Source organism: Hemiscyllium ocellatum, chromosome 10 (assembly GCF_020745735.1).
Source record: "Hemiscyllium ocellatum isolate sHemOce1 chromosome 10, sHemOce1.pat.X.cur, whole genome shotgun sequence".
In the NCBI taxonomy this organism is placed as follows: Eukaryota; Metazoa; Chordata; class Chondrichthyes; order Orectolobiformes; family Hemiscylliidae; genus Hemiscyllium; species Hemiscyllium ocellatum.
In genome coordinates this window covers 41,640,157-41,655,960 of record NC_083410.1, presented here as the reverse complement: position 1 = coordinate 41,655,960, position 15,804 = coordinate 41,640,157, and the positions used below count along the sequence as shown (strand labels likewise).

The window sequence follows — 15,804 nt, the reverse complement described above, 5'->3', positions numbered from 1 at the left end:
TACTTGGTGGGTGGAATGATCCTAGGAAGTACAGAAGATCAGAGGGGTCTTGGTGTCTTAGCTCCTTGAATGCAGTGTGACAGGTAGACATAGTGATTAGGTAGTATATAAAACTTCATTGTTCTTGTTTTCAATGTCTCGACTAATGAGGTTATGAAGAAGTTCTATACAAAGTTAGGTCAAAGTTGGAATACTGCATGCAGTTCAGTTCTGGTCACCATACTAAAGGAAAAATGTGACTGTACTGGAGAGAGGTTGCAGAGAAGATTTACCAAGATGGAGCAATGCAGCTATAAAGAGCGAATAGATAGGCTAGGGTTGGTTTCCTCAGAGCAGAGACAGCTGAAGGGGGATCTGATTGAGGTGTACAAACCGGAGGGTCACAGACAGGGAAACCGTTTCTCTTAGTCAAGGGGTCATTAACCAGGGGACCCTGTTTTAAGTTCAGGAAAAGGAGGTTCAGAATGTGGTTGGAGGGAAAATTATTTCACCCAGAGAACTCACTACCTTAAAAAATGGTGGTAAACGGCAGGAATCCTCAAGACACTTTATTTGAAACATCATAGCAGACAAGACCAAATACTAGAAAATGAGATTAGAATATTAGATACCTGATGATTGGTACAGACACAATGGACCAAAGGCGTCTCTTTCTGTGCTATAAAAACTCTGACTCCACATTGATCCTGATTTGAGGTGTGAAGCCTCAACCTACTGTCTCAGAGATAATGATGTTATCACTAAATTACCTTAGCACTCAGTGAACAGTAGCCCGACAAAGGTCTCCAGTACTGTAGCACAAATGAGCACATGTTCCTGGTTAGCATATCACACATATATCACGTTACAATCCATCCACATTTAATAAGAATATAGTTATGCCAACTGTAACCTCAAGTCCACATGCTAACCTAGCACTGCTGACCAAACATTTACCCACCTCGACTTTAAAAATGGTGGAAGCAGAGACTTTGAATAGCTTTTCAGGAGAAGGGTTCTAAAGACCTACAAACCCCTGAAAAAAAATTAGCTTTGTCTGTGTTGTGACTGAGTGATCCTTTATTTTTAAAAGGATGGCTCTATAGTTCTAGATTACCAATAAACAAGAAATATTCTCTCCTCATCCAAACTGTCAAGGCATGACAGGATCGATGTTTCAATAGTCATTTTCTAAACTCCAATGGATACAAGCCTAGCCTGCCCAACCTGTCCTCGTAAGGCAACCCACCCATTCCTAGTAATAGTGTGGTAATCTTCTCTGAACTGCTTCCAATGTATTTACATCACCGCTTAAATAAGATTTTTCCATGCTATTAATATGTACTTGCTGAGCTGAAAGTTATTTAAAAATCCATTCCTGATCTATTGGTTAATACAAAAGTACTAACTTATTATTAGATTAGATTACTTACAGTGTGGAAACAGGCCCTTCGGCCCAACAAGTCCACACCGACCCGCCGAAGCGCAACTCACCCATACCCCTACATTTACCCCTTACCTAATCTACAGGCAATTTAGCATGGCCAATTCACCTGACCCGCACATCTTTGGACTGTGGGAGGAAACCGGAGCACCCGGAGGAAACCCACGCAGACACGGGGAGAACGTGCAAACTCCACACAGTCAGTCGCCTGAGTCGGGAATTGAACCCGGGTCTCAGGCGCTGTGAGGCAGCAGTGCTAACCACTGTGCCACCGTGCCGCCCTTAATGTTCTGCAATTAAAAAAAAAATTAGGAAGCTACAAGAAAATTCTGCAATTGGTGATACCTGGGTGCAGTTCAAGGCATTTCTAAACCACAACCATTTCAAATTATAGTCCTCTAGAAAAGCCCAATGTCACACTTGTTGAAGCAATTTGTGCTCAAGTTCAGGAGTCTCTAAGCACTTGTGACTGATCAGGGTATCCTAGAAAAAGCCACCCATGATCAAGCAATTTTGAAAATGAGAAACTTACAATGATGCCAATAACTGAATATAGACTGAGCTTCACAAATTCCTTTGCTTGTAATTTAACATTTCTCAGAACTTTGTAGTCTAATCATCTGATGTGATCACATTGAGTAATATCAGGTAACACTCCATCACTTCAACAGCTGCGAAAGTATTGCAGAAAGGTTAACATCATGTATTCCTTTTAAGCATGGTGATATCTCAGTATGGTCAAATTAAAACTATCAACTTTCATTACGTATGATGTAGCTGATAATCTATTGGGTTTTAGTTCCAGGATGAAAAAACAGGAACATTAACCTGATTAACAAAAACAGCAACAACTAGCATTTATATACCTCCTTGAATAAAGTTAAATGACTCGATGCACGTATTAGGCCAGATGACCAAACTCTTGATCGAAAAGACACGTAAAAGGCAGGGAGGTGGAGGTAGAAACATTTTGCAAAAGGAATATGAATACTGAAACAAGGAAGTTAAAGACAACTGTCAATGGCAAAACAATTGAAATCAGGGTCATGTGAGGACCAAATTGGAGAAATGCAGTATCTTAGGTGTGTTGTGGCTGCACAAGGTCACAGAGATAGAAAAAGGACACACTTACGGAGGGATTTGAAGACAACCCATTGTATTTAACTAGCAGCTTTAATGTAATAAAGCATCACATAACTTAGCAGCTGAAGATATGGCAATTAATCCTGCTGCTTTAAAACTGGAGTACAGATAACTCATGAGGATACAGGACTGGATAAGATTGCAAGCACAGAGAGAATCAAGAGCTTTAAAAAGAATGATCAGAGTTTAAAATCAAAGCATTACTTAAATGGAGGCCAATAGAAGTCAGTGAATACAGGGGTATTGGCTATAGAGGACTTTATCCAAGTTAGGACATGCCAAGTTTATTCAGGGTAGAATGTGGGAGGGAGGCCAGGAGTCCACTTGGAATGGTGATATCTAGGGAGATAACTTAAGGCACGAGGGAAGGTTTTAACAGATGAAACAAGGCAGGGGCAATGGATATAGTAATAGTGATGTTTGGTATAATTTGTTCCCCCCCTTTCTTTACTCAAGAGCTTAAAGACTAAAATTTCAGTTTCTGGGGAACATCAGTTCACAGCAGTCTTCTTAGCTCATGTAACTCAATTAGTTAATGACACTTAAATAGCTTTCTTATTACAACTAAAACAGACAACTTTGTATTTCATGGTTAATCCACTAGCAGCAAGGAAAAAAAGGTCAGTGGTCTGGAGTACAGAATGAGGCCATTTGGTACATCATGTCCGATACTTAGTAAAAATGCTCATTTGAAGATCTGGTACAATGTCCTGCTTTTACTCCCCACTCCCCCAAACACCCTTGCACATCATTTTTATCAAAATTAATCATCCAATGCCCTAACGAATATGTCTAGAGACAAAAACAAAACCTGCAGATGCTGGACAAGGTAGACAAGCAGGAGGCTGGAAGAACAGAGCAACCGAGGCAGCATCACAAGGTGGAGAAGTCGATGTTTCAGGTCTAACCCTTCTTAAGTCTGGCACTGGGTATAAGAGGAGCTGCAGATAAAAGGGGGTGGCGGGGCAGGGTGGTGAAGTTGGAATAGGTGAAAACAGGTAATGGGTACAATCTGGTTGGTCAATAGGAGGAATGAATTCGGCAGGTGGCTGGGAGGAGTGGAAGGGGGATGGGGGGGGTCTGCGAATGGAGTCATGAGAAGGGAAGGGAAGTCATTTCAAATTGGAAAACTCAACGTTGAGCTGCCCAGGCGGAAGATGAGATGTTGTTCAACCAATTTGCACCTCCACTTCTCGCCTTTAAACAACTGCCAAAACTTTAACAGATGATTGTTTGTAAACTGCTCAGCCTTCAGGACAACATTGACCACAATACTGTAGAAACCTGTCACGTCAACCACTGCAAGACGTGTCAGAGTATCGACACAGATACCACCATTATCCGCGGAGATACCATCCATCGTGTATGTGGCAGATATTTATGTGACTTGGCCAACGTTGTCTACCACATATGCTACAGGCAAGGATGCCCTGAGGCATTGTAGTATCTGCTTGGCCTTGCCAATAACACATGAAGGTCACTGCACAATAAACAATAGATAAAGGTGTTCCCTCCCAGTTGGGGAACACATCAGCGGTCTTGGATTTTTGGGTGACCATCCTCCAAAGGTGGATTTCGGGACAGGCAACAATGCTAAGAAGCCGAGCAGAGGCTAATAGCCAAGTTTGGTACCAATGGGATGGTCTCAACTGGGACCTTGGGTCCATGTTGCACTACAGGTGGCTCCACTACACTATACACTCACACAAGCACACATACACAGACATACCCAGCCCACGCACTCTCTCACAGGCTTCATCTCCATCACACCCACACACTTTATGAAGCTTTCACGAGCAAACACACTGTCATGTGCACTCACACGTGCACATTCTCTCTCTCTCTCTCTCACACACACACACAAATTCATCCCATAGACGTGTGTATCTGCAGATACATTCTATTTAGCTCAAAAAAATTGCACAATCTGCAGGCAGTCAATACATGCAATATTTCACAAATTCCACTTTGAAAATAGAACCAGTCTAACTCAAGATTGAGCTACAGAGTGACTCTGACCTCACACCTTTAACACATTGTCTGAGTGGAGAGGTTACCTTGTGCTATAAAACCTCTTATCTCAAGAAGGCGGTATTGTTAAAAGATTAAATTGTACTCTTTCTCTCTGGACATTAATGTTATATTAAAGCGTTAAACTGTACTGTCGTTCTCCAAGAAGCTGACATTCTGGAAGTGGCGGGGGGTTGGGGGGGGGGGGGTTGGGCAACATTTGTCTCACAGACAGCATGCAGGGATGTGGGGAACTATCCATTGTAATTCACACTTCATTCCAGCAGCCATTTACTACTATTCTACTGCTATTATCAAATTAAACTCTTATTCAATCCCTTCCATTCAGAAATGCTTTCATAGCCATCTCCAGCCAATCAAAATAGTTTGCATGATCATCCCACAAAGCTAGGTCATATCACACCTACATTGTCGTCTTTGGGAATCAGAGTCAGGAAATCGTTTGCATAATGATTCCCTGGCATGGGGACATTTACATTATCTCAGAGGATGATCTTGGGGAAAATGGCTGAAGTAGCTGTGAGCATTACCAACTGACCTATATAAAGGGGATGCGTTTCCTTTGTACGGGGCTTCTTTTGACTTGATTTCACACGCCTGCGAAGTGTCAAAGAGTGGGGGTGAACAGCTAGCTTGTATAGGCTTTAATAGCGGATTGTAGAAGTTAGTGCGTGCGAATTGCATCTCATGTATGAAACCTCAGGAAAAGAACCTAACAAGGTGACTTAAAAGTAGTTCTGGGTTTACATATTAATGAACCAAAACCTGCATTCTTAAAAAAAGATGAAAGGCTTAACAATCCAGGTTTATTCAATGTAGCACTGCATGACAGTAATATGTTTGCTAAATTTCTGTCTCTTATGATCCTGTACTCCACAACCACCTGATGAAGGAGCAGCGCTCCAAAAGCTAGTGCTTCCAAATAAACCTGTTGGACTATAACCTGATGTTGTGTGATTTCCAACTAATTACTTCTGCATAATTGCTGAAATTGACAAATAGACTAATGGTGGATAGAATTTGTCCTGCTTTATGGACAGGGCAGAGCTGGGCAATTTCTCTCATTGCCCAGTAGATGTCAATGTTCAACATCTATTGTAGTGGCATGGCTAGGCATGTAGCTAGTTCTGGAGCATAAGACTTCACCATTAGAGATCGGGTGTTGTCAGGGCCCATAGTCTTTGCTGTACACTAACCTCACATATCACACCGTCAACCAAACTGGCCAAAAAACTGGCACCTGTGATGCTGGGGTCTGAGAACACAGGGGACTCAATTTTCCGGAGGATAACTGCAAATGCTTTAACCTTATCTTTTGAATTGATTTTGTATGCTCCTCCAACATTGAGAATGAGGACACTTGATGGATTTCCTCCTCTAGTTAGTTTACTGTCAACCATTGTTAAGCACTGAATATAATAGGACTGCAAAGCACTTAATTGATCCACTAGTGCAGAAATCACTTAGCTCTCTACAACAACAGGTTGCTTCTGCTATTTAGTGAACAAATGATCTTATACTGTATGTTCACCAGGTAACCACATATTCAGTTTGCTCCCTGGTATTGATGCTGGCATATACTTCTATACTCATTTGGCCAAGTTGGTCAGCTACATTTGATTACATCAATTAAGAGAACGGTGTACATTAATAGCCAAGCTGTTTCCAAACTGCATCAATAGTGATTGAAGTAAATGTTGTAGGGGCTGGATGGAGTGCCAATCAAACTGGCTGCTTTGTCCTGGATGTCATCAAGCTTGTTGGAGCTGCACCCACCCAGTACCATCTCTTCCAAGTGGGCAGTAGTCCATCAAACCACTGACGTAAATCTTGTCAAGTTTTAAGATTTGTAGCTCAGGTTGACGTTCTAGATGTAGGTTTGCTCACTGAGTTGGATGGTTCATTTCCAGACATTTCATCACCGTACTCGGTAACATCTTCAGTGGGCCTCCGGGCAAAGCAGTACTGATAACTCCTGCTTTCTATTTACATGTTTGGGTTTCTTTGGGTTGGTGATGTCATTTCCTGTTCTTTTTCTCAGGGGGTGGTAGATGGGATCGAAATGTGTTGTCCCAGTCAAAGTGGTGTCCTTGCTTATCTGTATGTAAGGATACTAGTGAGAGGGGGCCATGTCATTTTGTGGCTAGTTGGTGTTCACGTATCCTGGGAGAACACATCCATCCTAGGACAAGCCAAACAGAGACACACGAGAATTCCTAGAAACATGGCATTCCAACCGTAACTCTATCAACAAATGTATCGAGTTAGACGCCATCTACTGCCTGAGAAAAAAGAACATCAAGTGACATCACCACAGGAAATGACATCTCCAATCCAAAGAAACCCAAACATATAAACAGAAAGCAGGAATTATCAGCAGTGCTTCATCCAGAGGCCCACTAAAGATTAAACCTTGTAGATGGTGAATAGACATTGGGGACGCCGATGGGAAGTTGCTCACTATCAAAATTCCCAGCTTCTAACCCGCTCTTGTAACTACAATATATACATGTCTGGTCCAGATCAGTTTCTGATCAATGGACACACTACGATGTTGATACTTGTTCCTTGATGCCACACTCGATCAAACGTTGCCTTGATATCAAAAGGCCACAACTCAATTCCAGGAATTCAACTCTTTTCCATGCATGCAATCAGCAGGTTACTCATTTGCAAGTGCCACTTGATAATACTCGTCAACAAGCTCTTCACTATGATTTTGCTGATGGCAAAGTAGGCTGAATGGACTGTAATTGGTATGTGGATTTGTCCTGCTTTTATGTACTGAACATACCTCATTATTTTTCCACATTAATTGTTGGATACCAGTTTTGTAACTGTAATAGAATAGCTTGGCTTGGCTTGGGAGTGGATAGCTATCGAATACAAGTCTTCAGTATTTTTACTTTTTGTAGTGACAGATCGAGTGGTAAGATGTTTCAAATCATGACACAGAAGTCTGTTGCTGCTGAAGACACATGCAAGTCTAGTTTAGCACTTCTAGATTTATTCTAAATCCAGCTCTTTTAGCACAGTGGCAGTGTTAAACAACACAATGCAATGTCCTTAGTGTGAAGCCAGACTCGATCTTCATAGGAACCAGGCAGTGGTCTGACCAAAACTGTCACATAGACCTATGACAGATAAGTTGATGAGAATGAGGTCACGTGATTCTTCTCTCATACCTGCCACAGAACATGTCCAGCAATTACAATCTTCAGGAGTCAGTCAGCTTGGTCTGTAATGTCACCATGGAGTTAATTTTTTTTACCTTCTAAGAGTACATTCTGTCCCCTTTTCTTCTTCAGTGCTTCATCCCAATGATGTTGAACATACAAGAGTATGGATTCATCAGGTGAAGGGCAGTGAGTTAAATCTTCTGCTGATTTCCTGAGCCCACATTATACCTGACGCCAAGAAATTTCAAATGCAATCCACAATGAACATTGAAGAATGCCAGCTGACCTCCTTTTAGATTGAATGCCACTTTTCTTCCATCATTAGTATGTCTGTTCTGCTCATGACAAGACTCTCTAAGGACAGTGAAAATGGAGTTTGGGATAATGGTTGAATTGCATGATTCAGAGTGTGTCAGTGCCAGGCTGGTCTGGTCTGTTATTAAGAACATTGTAAGGCCTCTGTCATCTCTAAACTGTAGTGTTCTGAAGTGGTAATAGCCAGCATGGTCACTGCAGAAGACAGTCAAGAAAAAAAAACATTACTGTGTCTGGAAGTGTACATGGGCCAAATTAGGCGAGTGCGACAGATTTCCTATTAGTGAACAAGTTGGGTTTGTATAAGAAACTAACTCGGTTCATGGTGGCCAGCACAAAAACTGACTGCATGAAAAGCTGATCACATTTCAGTTCTGAAATTCAGCAGGGTCATGTGTGGAAAAAGACTGGGGTCTGGAGATGAATGGTCCTGAGAACTCCAGACTGTCAGTAAGCAATTTGTTGATGTGTAAGGGCCATTTGGTGTCACAGCCGAAGACTGTCCTCAAATTTGCAATAAAAGTTTATGAAGCAAATGGAAGGTTGGATTCTTCCTGTTCTTTGTGCAAATCACATCCATGCTTTTATTTAACCACTTTTCAAACTGTCAGTGAAGGATGGCAATGTTCAAAAAGCCTTTTCCTTCTGGTGGTAGCTTAATTTAAGTCATCCCAATTGTGAATTATCCTTCACCAGCCACATATATACTGTGGCCATAAAAGGTCAAAGGCTGGGAATTCAGTCAAAAAGTAACTTATCTCCTAACTCTTCAAAACCTGTCCAATCTGCTTGCAACAAGACAGGAATGTAATGGAATGCTCTCCTTGCCTTGATGCGTGCAGCTTTAAACAACACTCAAAACTTTCACCATCCAGATAACTTAATAAGCACTCCATTTAGTAACATAACATTCATTCAGTCACCACAGCACATACAGTGCACACACAGACGCACTGCATAAATTCTGTAGTGTTTCTTCAAGAACAAAAACACAACCTCTCCCACAGTGAAGGTCAACAGTTTAATGGGCGGCACGGTGGCACAGTGGTTAGCACTGCTGCCTCACAGCGCCTGTAGATCCGGGTTCAATTCCCGACTCAGGCGACTGACTGTGTGGAGTTTGCACATTCTCCCCGTGTCTGCGTGGGTTTCCTCCGGGTGCTCCGGTTTCCTCCCACAGTCACAAAGATGTGCGGGTCAGGTGAATCGGCCAAGCTAAATTGCCCGTAGTGTTAGATAAGGGGTAAATGTAGGGGTATGGGTGGGTTGCGCTTCGGCGGGTCGGTGTGGACTTGTTGGGCCGAAGGGCCTGTTTCCACACTGTAAGTCTAAGTCTAAGCATTAGCACATGGCAACACCACCTCCAAGTCCCCTTCAAAACACAAACCATCCTGCCTTGAGACTTATAGCACTATTCATTCATGATGACTGAATCAAACTCCTAAATTTTCTACTTACAAGTCCTACGGAAGCAACTACACCAAATGGACTGGAGTTTTAAGGCATTCGTTACCACCATCTTCGAACACATTCTGATTTTGATAATAATACCATCTTCCCATGGGTGATGTCATACAAAACGTTAGGGGAAGACATTTATTCAAATGAATAAAAACGCAAAAGAAAGAAGATGAAATTCCTTTTCAGCAAAAGAAGACAGACTCCAAAATAGCTTTAAATATTTGAAACTAAAGGGTATGCAGAAAAGTGAATGAACAGGTTGTCTGCGTAACCTGCAAAGGCAAAATGGGTTTTCTCTCCCTCATGATTTTAACACTTGTGGGCAATCTAGTTAAATAGAGTCAGAGAGTATATATCAGTGAGAAATAGGAAGATATATTTGGATAGCAATGAGATGAGCAGAATAAAAAATACATTATGTGGATGATAAACACCAGTGGAAATGTCTGGTTTTCTGTTGCAATTTTCTTAAAACATAATTTCCAAAGAATTCAGATGTATATAAATACAGATTGGTCACTGCAGTCAAAAATAGTTTGTAAAATTGAGTGCTTTTAAAAATTCATAACAGAAAATTAAACAGAAATTTTACTGTAGAGAAGGAGGCCATTTAACCTATCACGTTGTACTGGCTTCCAAAAGAGCTACCCAGCTAGTTCCATTCCCCGTGGCCCCGTAAATTCATCACGTTCAAATATATATCCAGCTCTTTTTTGAAACCTCCAATGGAATCTACTTCCACCACACTCTCAAATAGGATATTCCAAATCCAAACCACCAAGTAAATAAGTTTTTCTGCATCTCGCTCCAATAATAGGTTTCTCTTCTTCTCACTCAGAACTCTTTGTCCGACAATCTTGAAATTGTGACCCCTATTTACTGACGTTCCAAGTAGTATAAGCAGAGCATCCTTCCTTATACAGTCAAAATTATTAATCATTTTGAACACCTCAATAAAAGGTTACCACTTACCTTCTCTGCTCCAAGGAGAACAAGTCCAATTTCTCTAATATTTCCTTGTATCTAAAATCCATCATTCTTGGTATAATTCAAGTAAATCTCCTGTGCACTCTCACAAGGGCTTTAACATCTTTCCTTAAATAAGATGCCCAGAATTGAATGCAATATTCCAAATGTGGCTTGAAGAAGTGTAGCATCACTTCCTTGACTTTATACTCTATGCCTCGGTTTATAAACCCAAGGATCATAGAAAACCTTCTTAATAACTGTTTTCATTTGCCTGCCTAGCCTCAGAGAATTATGAATATTTGTCTAAGCTCATGCTGGTTAATTTATCAAACTTCATAATTCATTTACATCAAATCAATACATTTAATGCCAAAATAGCCAAGAGCTGGCTCTAACGCTCCATTTTGCACTCAGACATACTGCCTTTGATAGGAATTATGCTGCCTGAATAACATGTCAATTTTTATCCATGCATTACCATAGATTCTTTCAGTTATTTTGGAATCAAAGGCCTGAAGACTCCAGTAGCTGATGTTTCCCATTTGATACCAAACCTTGCAACTGCAGACTCATATGAAGTGAAATTGGTGAAATTAAGTTCAGAATTAAAGTCCTTGTAAACAACACTTTCAAAGGCACATTATTATGAACAAAAAAAAATTAAAGCAGACCTTAAATTTTCAGTGGATTTAAAATGCTTCTCTTCCTCATGAAATTCCTCAATATCCTGTCTTTTGCCATCTCCAGATTCTCCTCCAGTCCCATAACCTTTCAAGACATTACTGGCTGACATGAAATCTCAGGACTTACATGGACAGCAGCCCAAACACCTCTGCACAATAAAAAACGCGGCTGGAGCTGGAGCAACAAAATCGGTGGCAACTGAAACCAGGAACTAGCTGGACAAATCGGAACACAAGCAGAAACCTATCTTCTCCACTAAGTCCTAAGCACACTCCCTCCGATAAAAAAAACACACAGTAAGTTACCTGCTACACTAGATCCTAAGCAGACCCTCTAAAAATACACCAAACTGCAACATATCTGCTCTACAGAGTCCGAGGAAGGATCACTTAACTGGAAACACAGTCAGAATCTAATCCACTAGACCACTCAAATGTAAGAAACCTGCGAGGAAGTGGGGTAAGCGTGCTGGCCTGCTAGCAAGACTGAGACTACGTGTTTTCAAGGCCCCTCCGCCCCCTACTTCCTACCTTACCCCCAGCAAATGTACAATCTCTGGATAACAAGATGGATGAACTCAGATCATGGCTCAGCTTCCAGCATGAACTGCGTGACTGCTGCACACATGGTTCACAGAAACCTGGCTCAACCCATCCATTCCCGACTGCACACTTCAGGCTGATGGTTTTTCTATCCATTGTATGAAACACACAGCATCATCGGGTAAGACAGAGGGTGGAGGGGTTGGCTTTTTAAATCAACAACTTGTGCTGCATGGACATTGCAACCCTGGACAGCCATTACACTCTAAATCTTGAACTCCTCACCATCAAATGCCACCCTTCTATCTACCACAGGAATTTACCACTGCTATACTAACTGCTGTGTGCATACCACCACAAGCAAAGGTTGAGAAAGATCTGGATGTGCTGTACTCCACTACTAACACCCTGGAAACAGAACGCCTTGAGGTCCTGTTTACTGTGACTAGTTAGATTGAAGTTGCCAATCTAAGGAAGGTGCTGCCCAAGTACCACCAGAATATTACCTGCCCCACCAGGGGCCCAAACATTTTAGACCACTACTACACCTACTGTTCTATCCCCGCCCTCATTTTGGGAACTCCAACCACAATACCGTGCTTCTTCTCCCAGCTTACAGGCAAAAGCTCAAAACAGGAGACTCCCTTGCGGATACCTTGGACAGGTATGCCACCTCCATCACAGACTTCATCAGCAAGTGTGTGGAGGACTGTATGCCGAGGAAGTCAATCCGGGTGTTCTCAAACAGGACACCCTGGATCAATCAGGATGTACAGAACCTGTAAAAACTAGGTGTGAGGCCTTCAGATCAGGAGACCCACTCAAATATAAGGAATCCAAGTATGACCTTCACAAAGCCATTAAGACAGCCAAGGACCAATACCTATCCAAACTAGAGACCCAGACACCCGGCGACTGTGGCAAGGACTGAATGACATCACAGATTCTAAAAAGAGACAGTGCAAGATAGCAGACGATGACATATCCCTCCCAGATCACCTCAACTTTTTCTACACTCGCTTAGAGTAGAAATTCGGTGGAGAGGTAACACTTATACTGACAAGTCCTGACGAACTTATCCCAACAGTCACTGCATCAGACGTCAGATCAGTTTTGCTTTGTGTGAATCCAAGGAAAGCGATGGGTCTAGACAAAGCACCAGGCTGTGCATTCAGAGCACGCGCAAAGCTATTGGCAGAGGTCTTCTCGGACATCTTCAATCTCTTCTTGCAGCAGGCCACTGTCCCTGCCTGTTTTTAGAGGGCCAACATCATCCCTGCACCAAAGAAGGCTCATGCAGCATATTTCAATGACTACCGCCCAGTGGCCCTAACTTCGGTGGTCATGAAATGCTTTGAAAGGCTGGTCATGGCATTAATCAACTCCAGCCTCCCCACTACTCTTGACCCACTCCAAGTTGCCTATCGGACCAACAGATCCACATCAGATGTCATATCACTTGCCCTTCATTCCTCCTCAAACATCTTGACACCAAGAACAGCTACATAAGAATCCTACTCGTTGACTACAGTTCAGCCTTCAACACTATTATCTCCTCGACACTGATTACTAAACTTAGTGATCTCGGACTAAGCCCCACTCTCTGGAACTGGATCCTCAGTTTCCTGACACGCAGGCCACAGTGAAGATTGGGGACAAGATTTCATCCTCACTAACACTCAACACTGGAGCCCCCCAGGGTTGCATACTCAGCCCCCTACTATACTCACTGTATACCCATGACTGCATCGCCAAATACCAGACTAATGCCATTTATAAGTTCGCTGATGACTCCACCATAGTCAGTCGAATCCCAGATGGCAACAAAACAGACTACAGACAGGAGGTGGAAGACCTGGAAAAATGGTGCTGAGAACAACCTAGCTCTCAATGCTGGCAAAACCTAGGAACTCATTATTGACTTTTAGCGGGTTGTCACTCATGCCCCTCTACATGTTAACAGCACAGAGGTGGAATGAGTGGAGAGTGTCAAGCTCCTGGGAGTGGTCACCACAACAAGCTTTCTTGGACTCTTCATGTGGACACACTGGTTACAGAGGGCCAACAACATCTCTTCTTCCTCAGGCAGCTGAGGAAATTTGGCAATTTTTATAGGTGCACCATTTAGAGCATTCTGCCTTGGTGTATCACTACCTGGTATGACAACTGTACCATTCAAGATCAGAGACGGTTATAGAGAGTGGTGAACGCAGCCCAGACAGACAATCACAAAGGCCAACTTCCCATCGATAGAATCCAGGCCCGCTGTCAAGGAAAGGCAACCAGCATTCTTAAAGATTAATCCCACCTTGGCAATGTTTTTCCACAACCTCTACCATCAGGGAGAAGGTACAGAAGCCTGAACACACGCACCTGCCGGTTTCATAACAGTCTCGACACTACTGTTGTTAGAATACTGAATGGACTCTCAAACTCTTAACATTCACTTCTACTTGTGTTTTTGTTGCTTTTTACCTATTATTTACTATCTATGCTACTTAACTATGTGATCTGCCTGCATTGCTCGCAAGACAAAGCTTTTCACTGTGCCTCAGTACACGTGACAATAAATTCAATTCAATTGACAATTCTCTAATTCCAGTCTTGTACCTTGCCAATTATAAATGTTCCACCATTGTCTGTGCCTTCAGTTACAGGACCCTAAGCTCTGGAATTTACTCTGCTGCACAATATCACTTTCCTCTTTCAAAAACCAAGATTTTGGTCACCTCATCTAATATGCAGTTCAATATAATAGTTTCATTTATAATCCTCCTGAGAAGGATCTTGAAAGAATCTGGAGAAAAATCTTGAGACATCACATTACAAAAAGGCACTACATAAATGCAAGTTGCCATTATATAATATAACTTTATTGTATCTAAATTACCTTATACAAGAACTTACATAGATCATTTAGAACTGTCAAACTTAAGTACTTCTATAAATTTCCTGAGTAGCTCCAAAGTAACATTTCCTTTTGTTGACATTTTAGAATTTGCAATTACTGGTTTACAATCGGTAAATGCAGGGTCTTTTTTTTGGCAAATACCAGATCAAACATTGTGGCAAGTATATACCCCTTGTGTGTGCACACCAACAGATAACATTTGATCGGTATAATCTTCGATCAAAAACACTGCTTAAACTAAGAACATCAACAGCTTGTATACTTCATGAATGTAAATATGATGGGTTATATTGGCAATGAAACATACCCAGTGATAATACTTCCTTAACTAAATATTGATCAAACAGATCATGCGAAAAATAGCTGGGCCATTTTTTAAAGTGCGTTCCTAGTCCTCTACTTGGTGTAGGATCGTATCGTAAACACGACAGCTTTCATTTGAATATGATGCTGCTGAACCAAAGTTATGGTGTGGACCTGAAAACATAATTTGAAGACTGGGCCCAGCTGCCCTGGGTTTCCACTTCCAAACTCAAGTGACATTTATCAGGAGGCCTTTCCCAGCGTCCAGAATGGGGAGGCTCGGGGAATGGGGACACACCAAGGGGAGACAGACAGTCAGTGAGTGTGAGGCGGCCGGGCCGGGCCCCTGACCCATCCCGCGGTGCCCACTTCCCCCAGAACATCACCCCCAACTGCCAGGACTCTGCTGTACCTACCGCCGCTGCTCGATTCCTCTTTCACCGGAGGAAAGAGGAAATCACGGACGGTCCCCAGGTCCTGGAAGGAGCAGAAATGCAGCAGGCTGCAGGACATGGTGAGTGAGATTGTCACCCGCAGCCGACTCCCTCCCCTCCGCTGCCCGAGAGTACGGCCTCGTCCTCCCGCTCCAGCTGAGGCAGCGGCGATCACACAACACCCGGCGCGCATGCGCGCCTCCCTTCCCTACGTCGGCCAATTATTCTCACAGGCGGCCACGTGGACGCGCCTTAAAGACCCACCCCCCGCCTTCAGCCGGGGACGAGACTGGGTTTTAAAGAGACAGTACCTCCTTCTGAACAGCTTAACTGGGACGCTGAATTTGTTCAGTCATCCTGATCATATTCCCTTGTTTGACATTAGATTTCATTAAATACTCAAAAAGAA

General features: G+C 42.6%; 1 protein-coding gene across 1 annotated transcript in view; it reads right to left on the bottom strand.

Annotated features, from left to right (window-relative positions):
- Nucleotides 1-15,578, bottom strand: part of rab3gap2 (RAB3 GTPase activating protein subunit 2 (non-catalytic)) — a 97,414-nt gene extending 81,836 nt beyond the window's left edge. Inside the window, exon 1 of the mRNA XM_060831448.1 lies at nt 15,378-15,578. Coding sequence (XP_060687431.1) covers nt 15,378-15,474 — 97 coding nt within the window. The 5' untranslated portion in view covers nt 15,475-15,578. The remainder of the gene's footprint in view (nt 1-15,377) is intronic.
- Between the last annotated feature and the right edge of the window lie 226 nt (nt 15,579-15,804).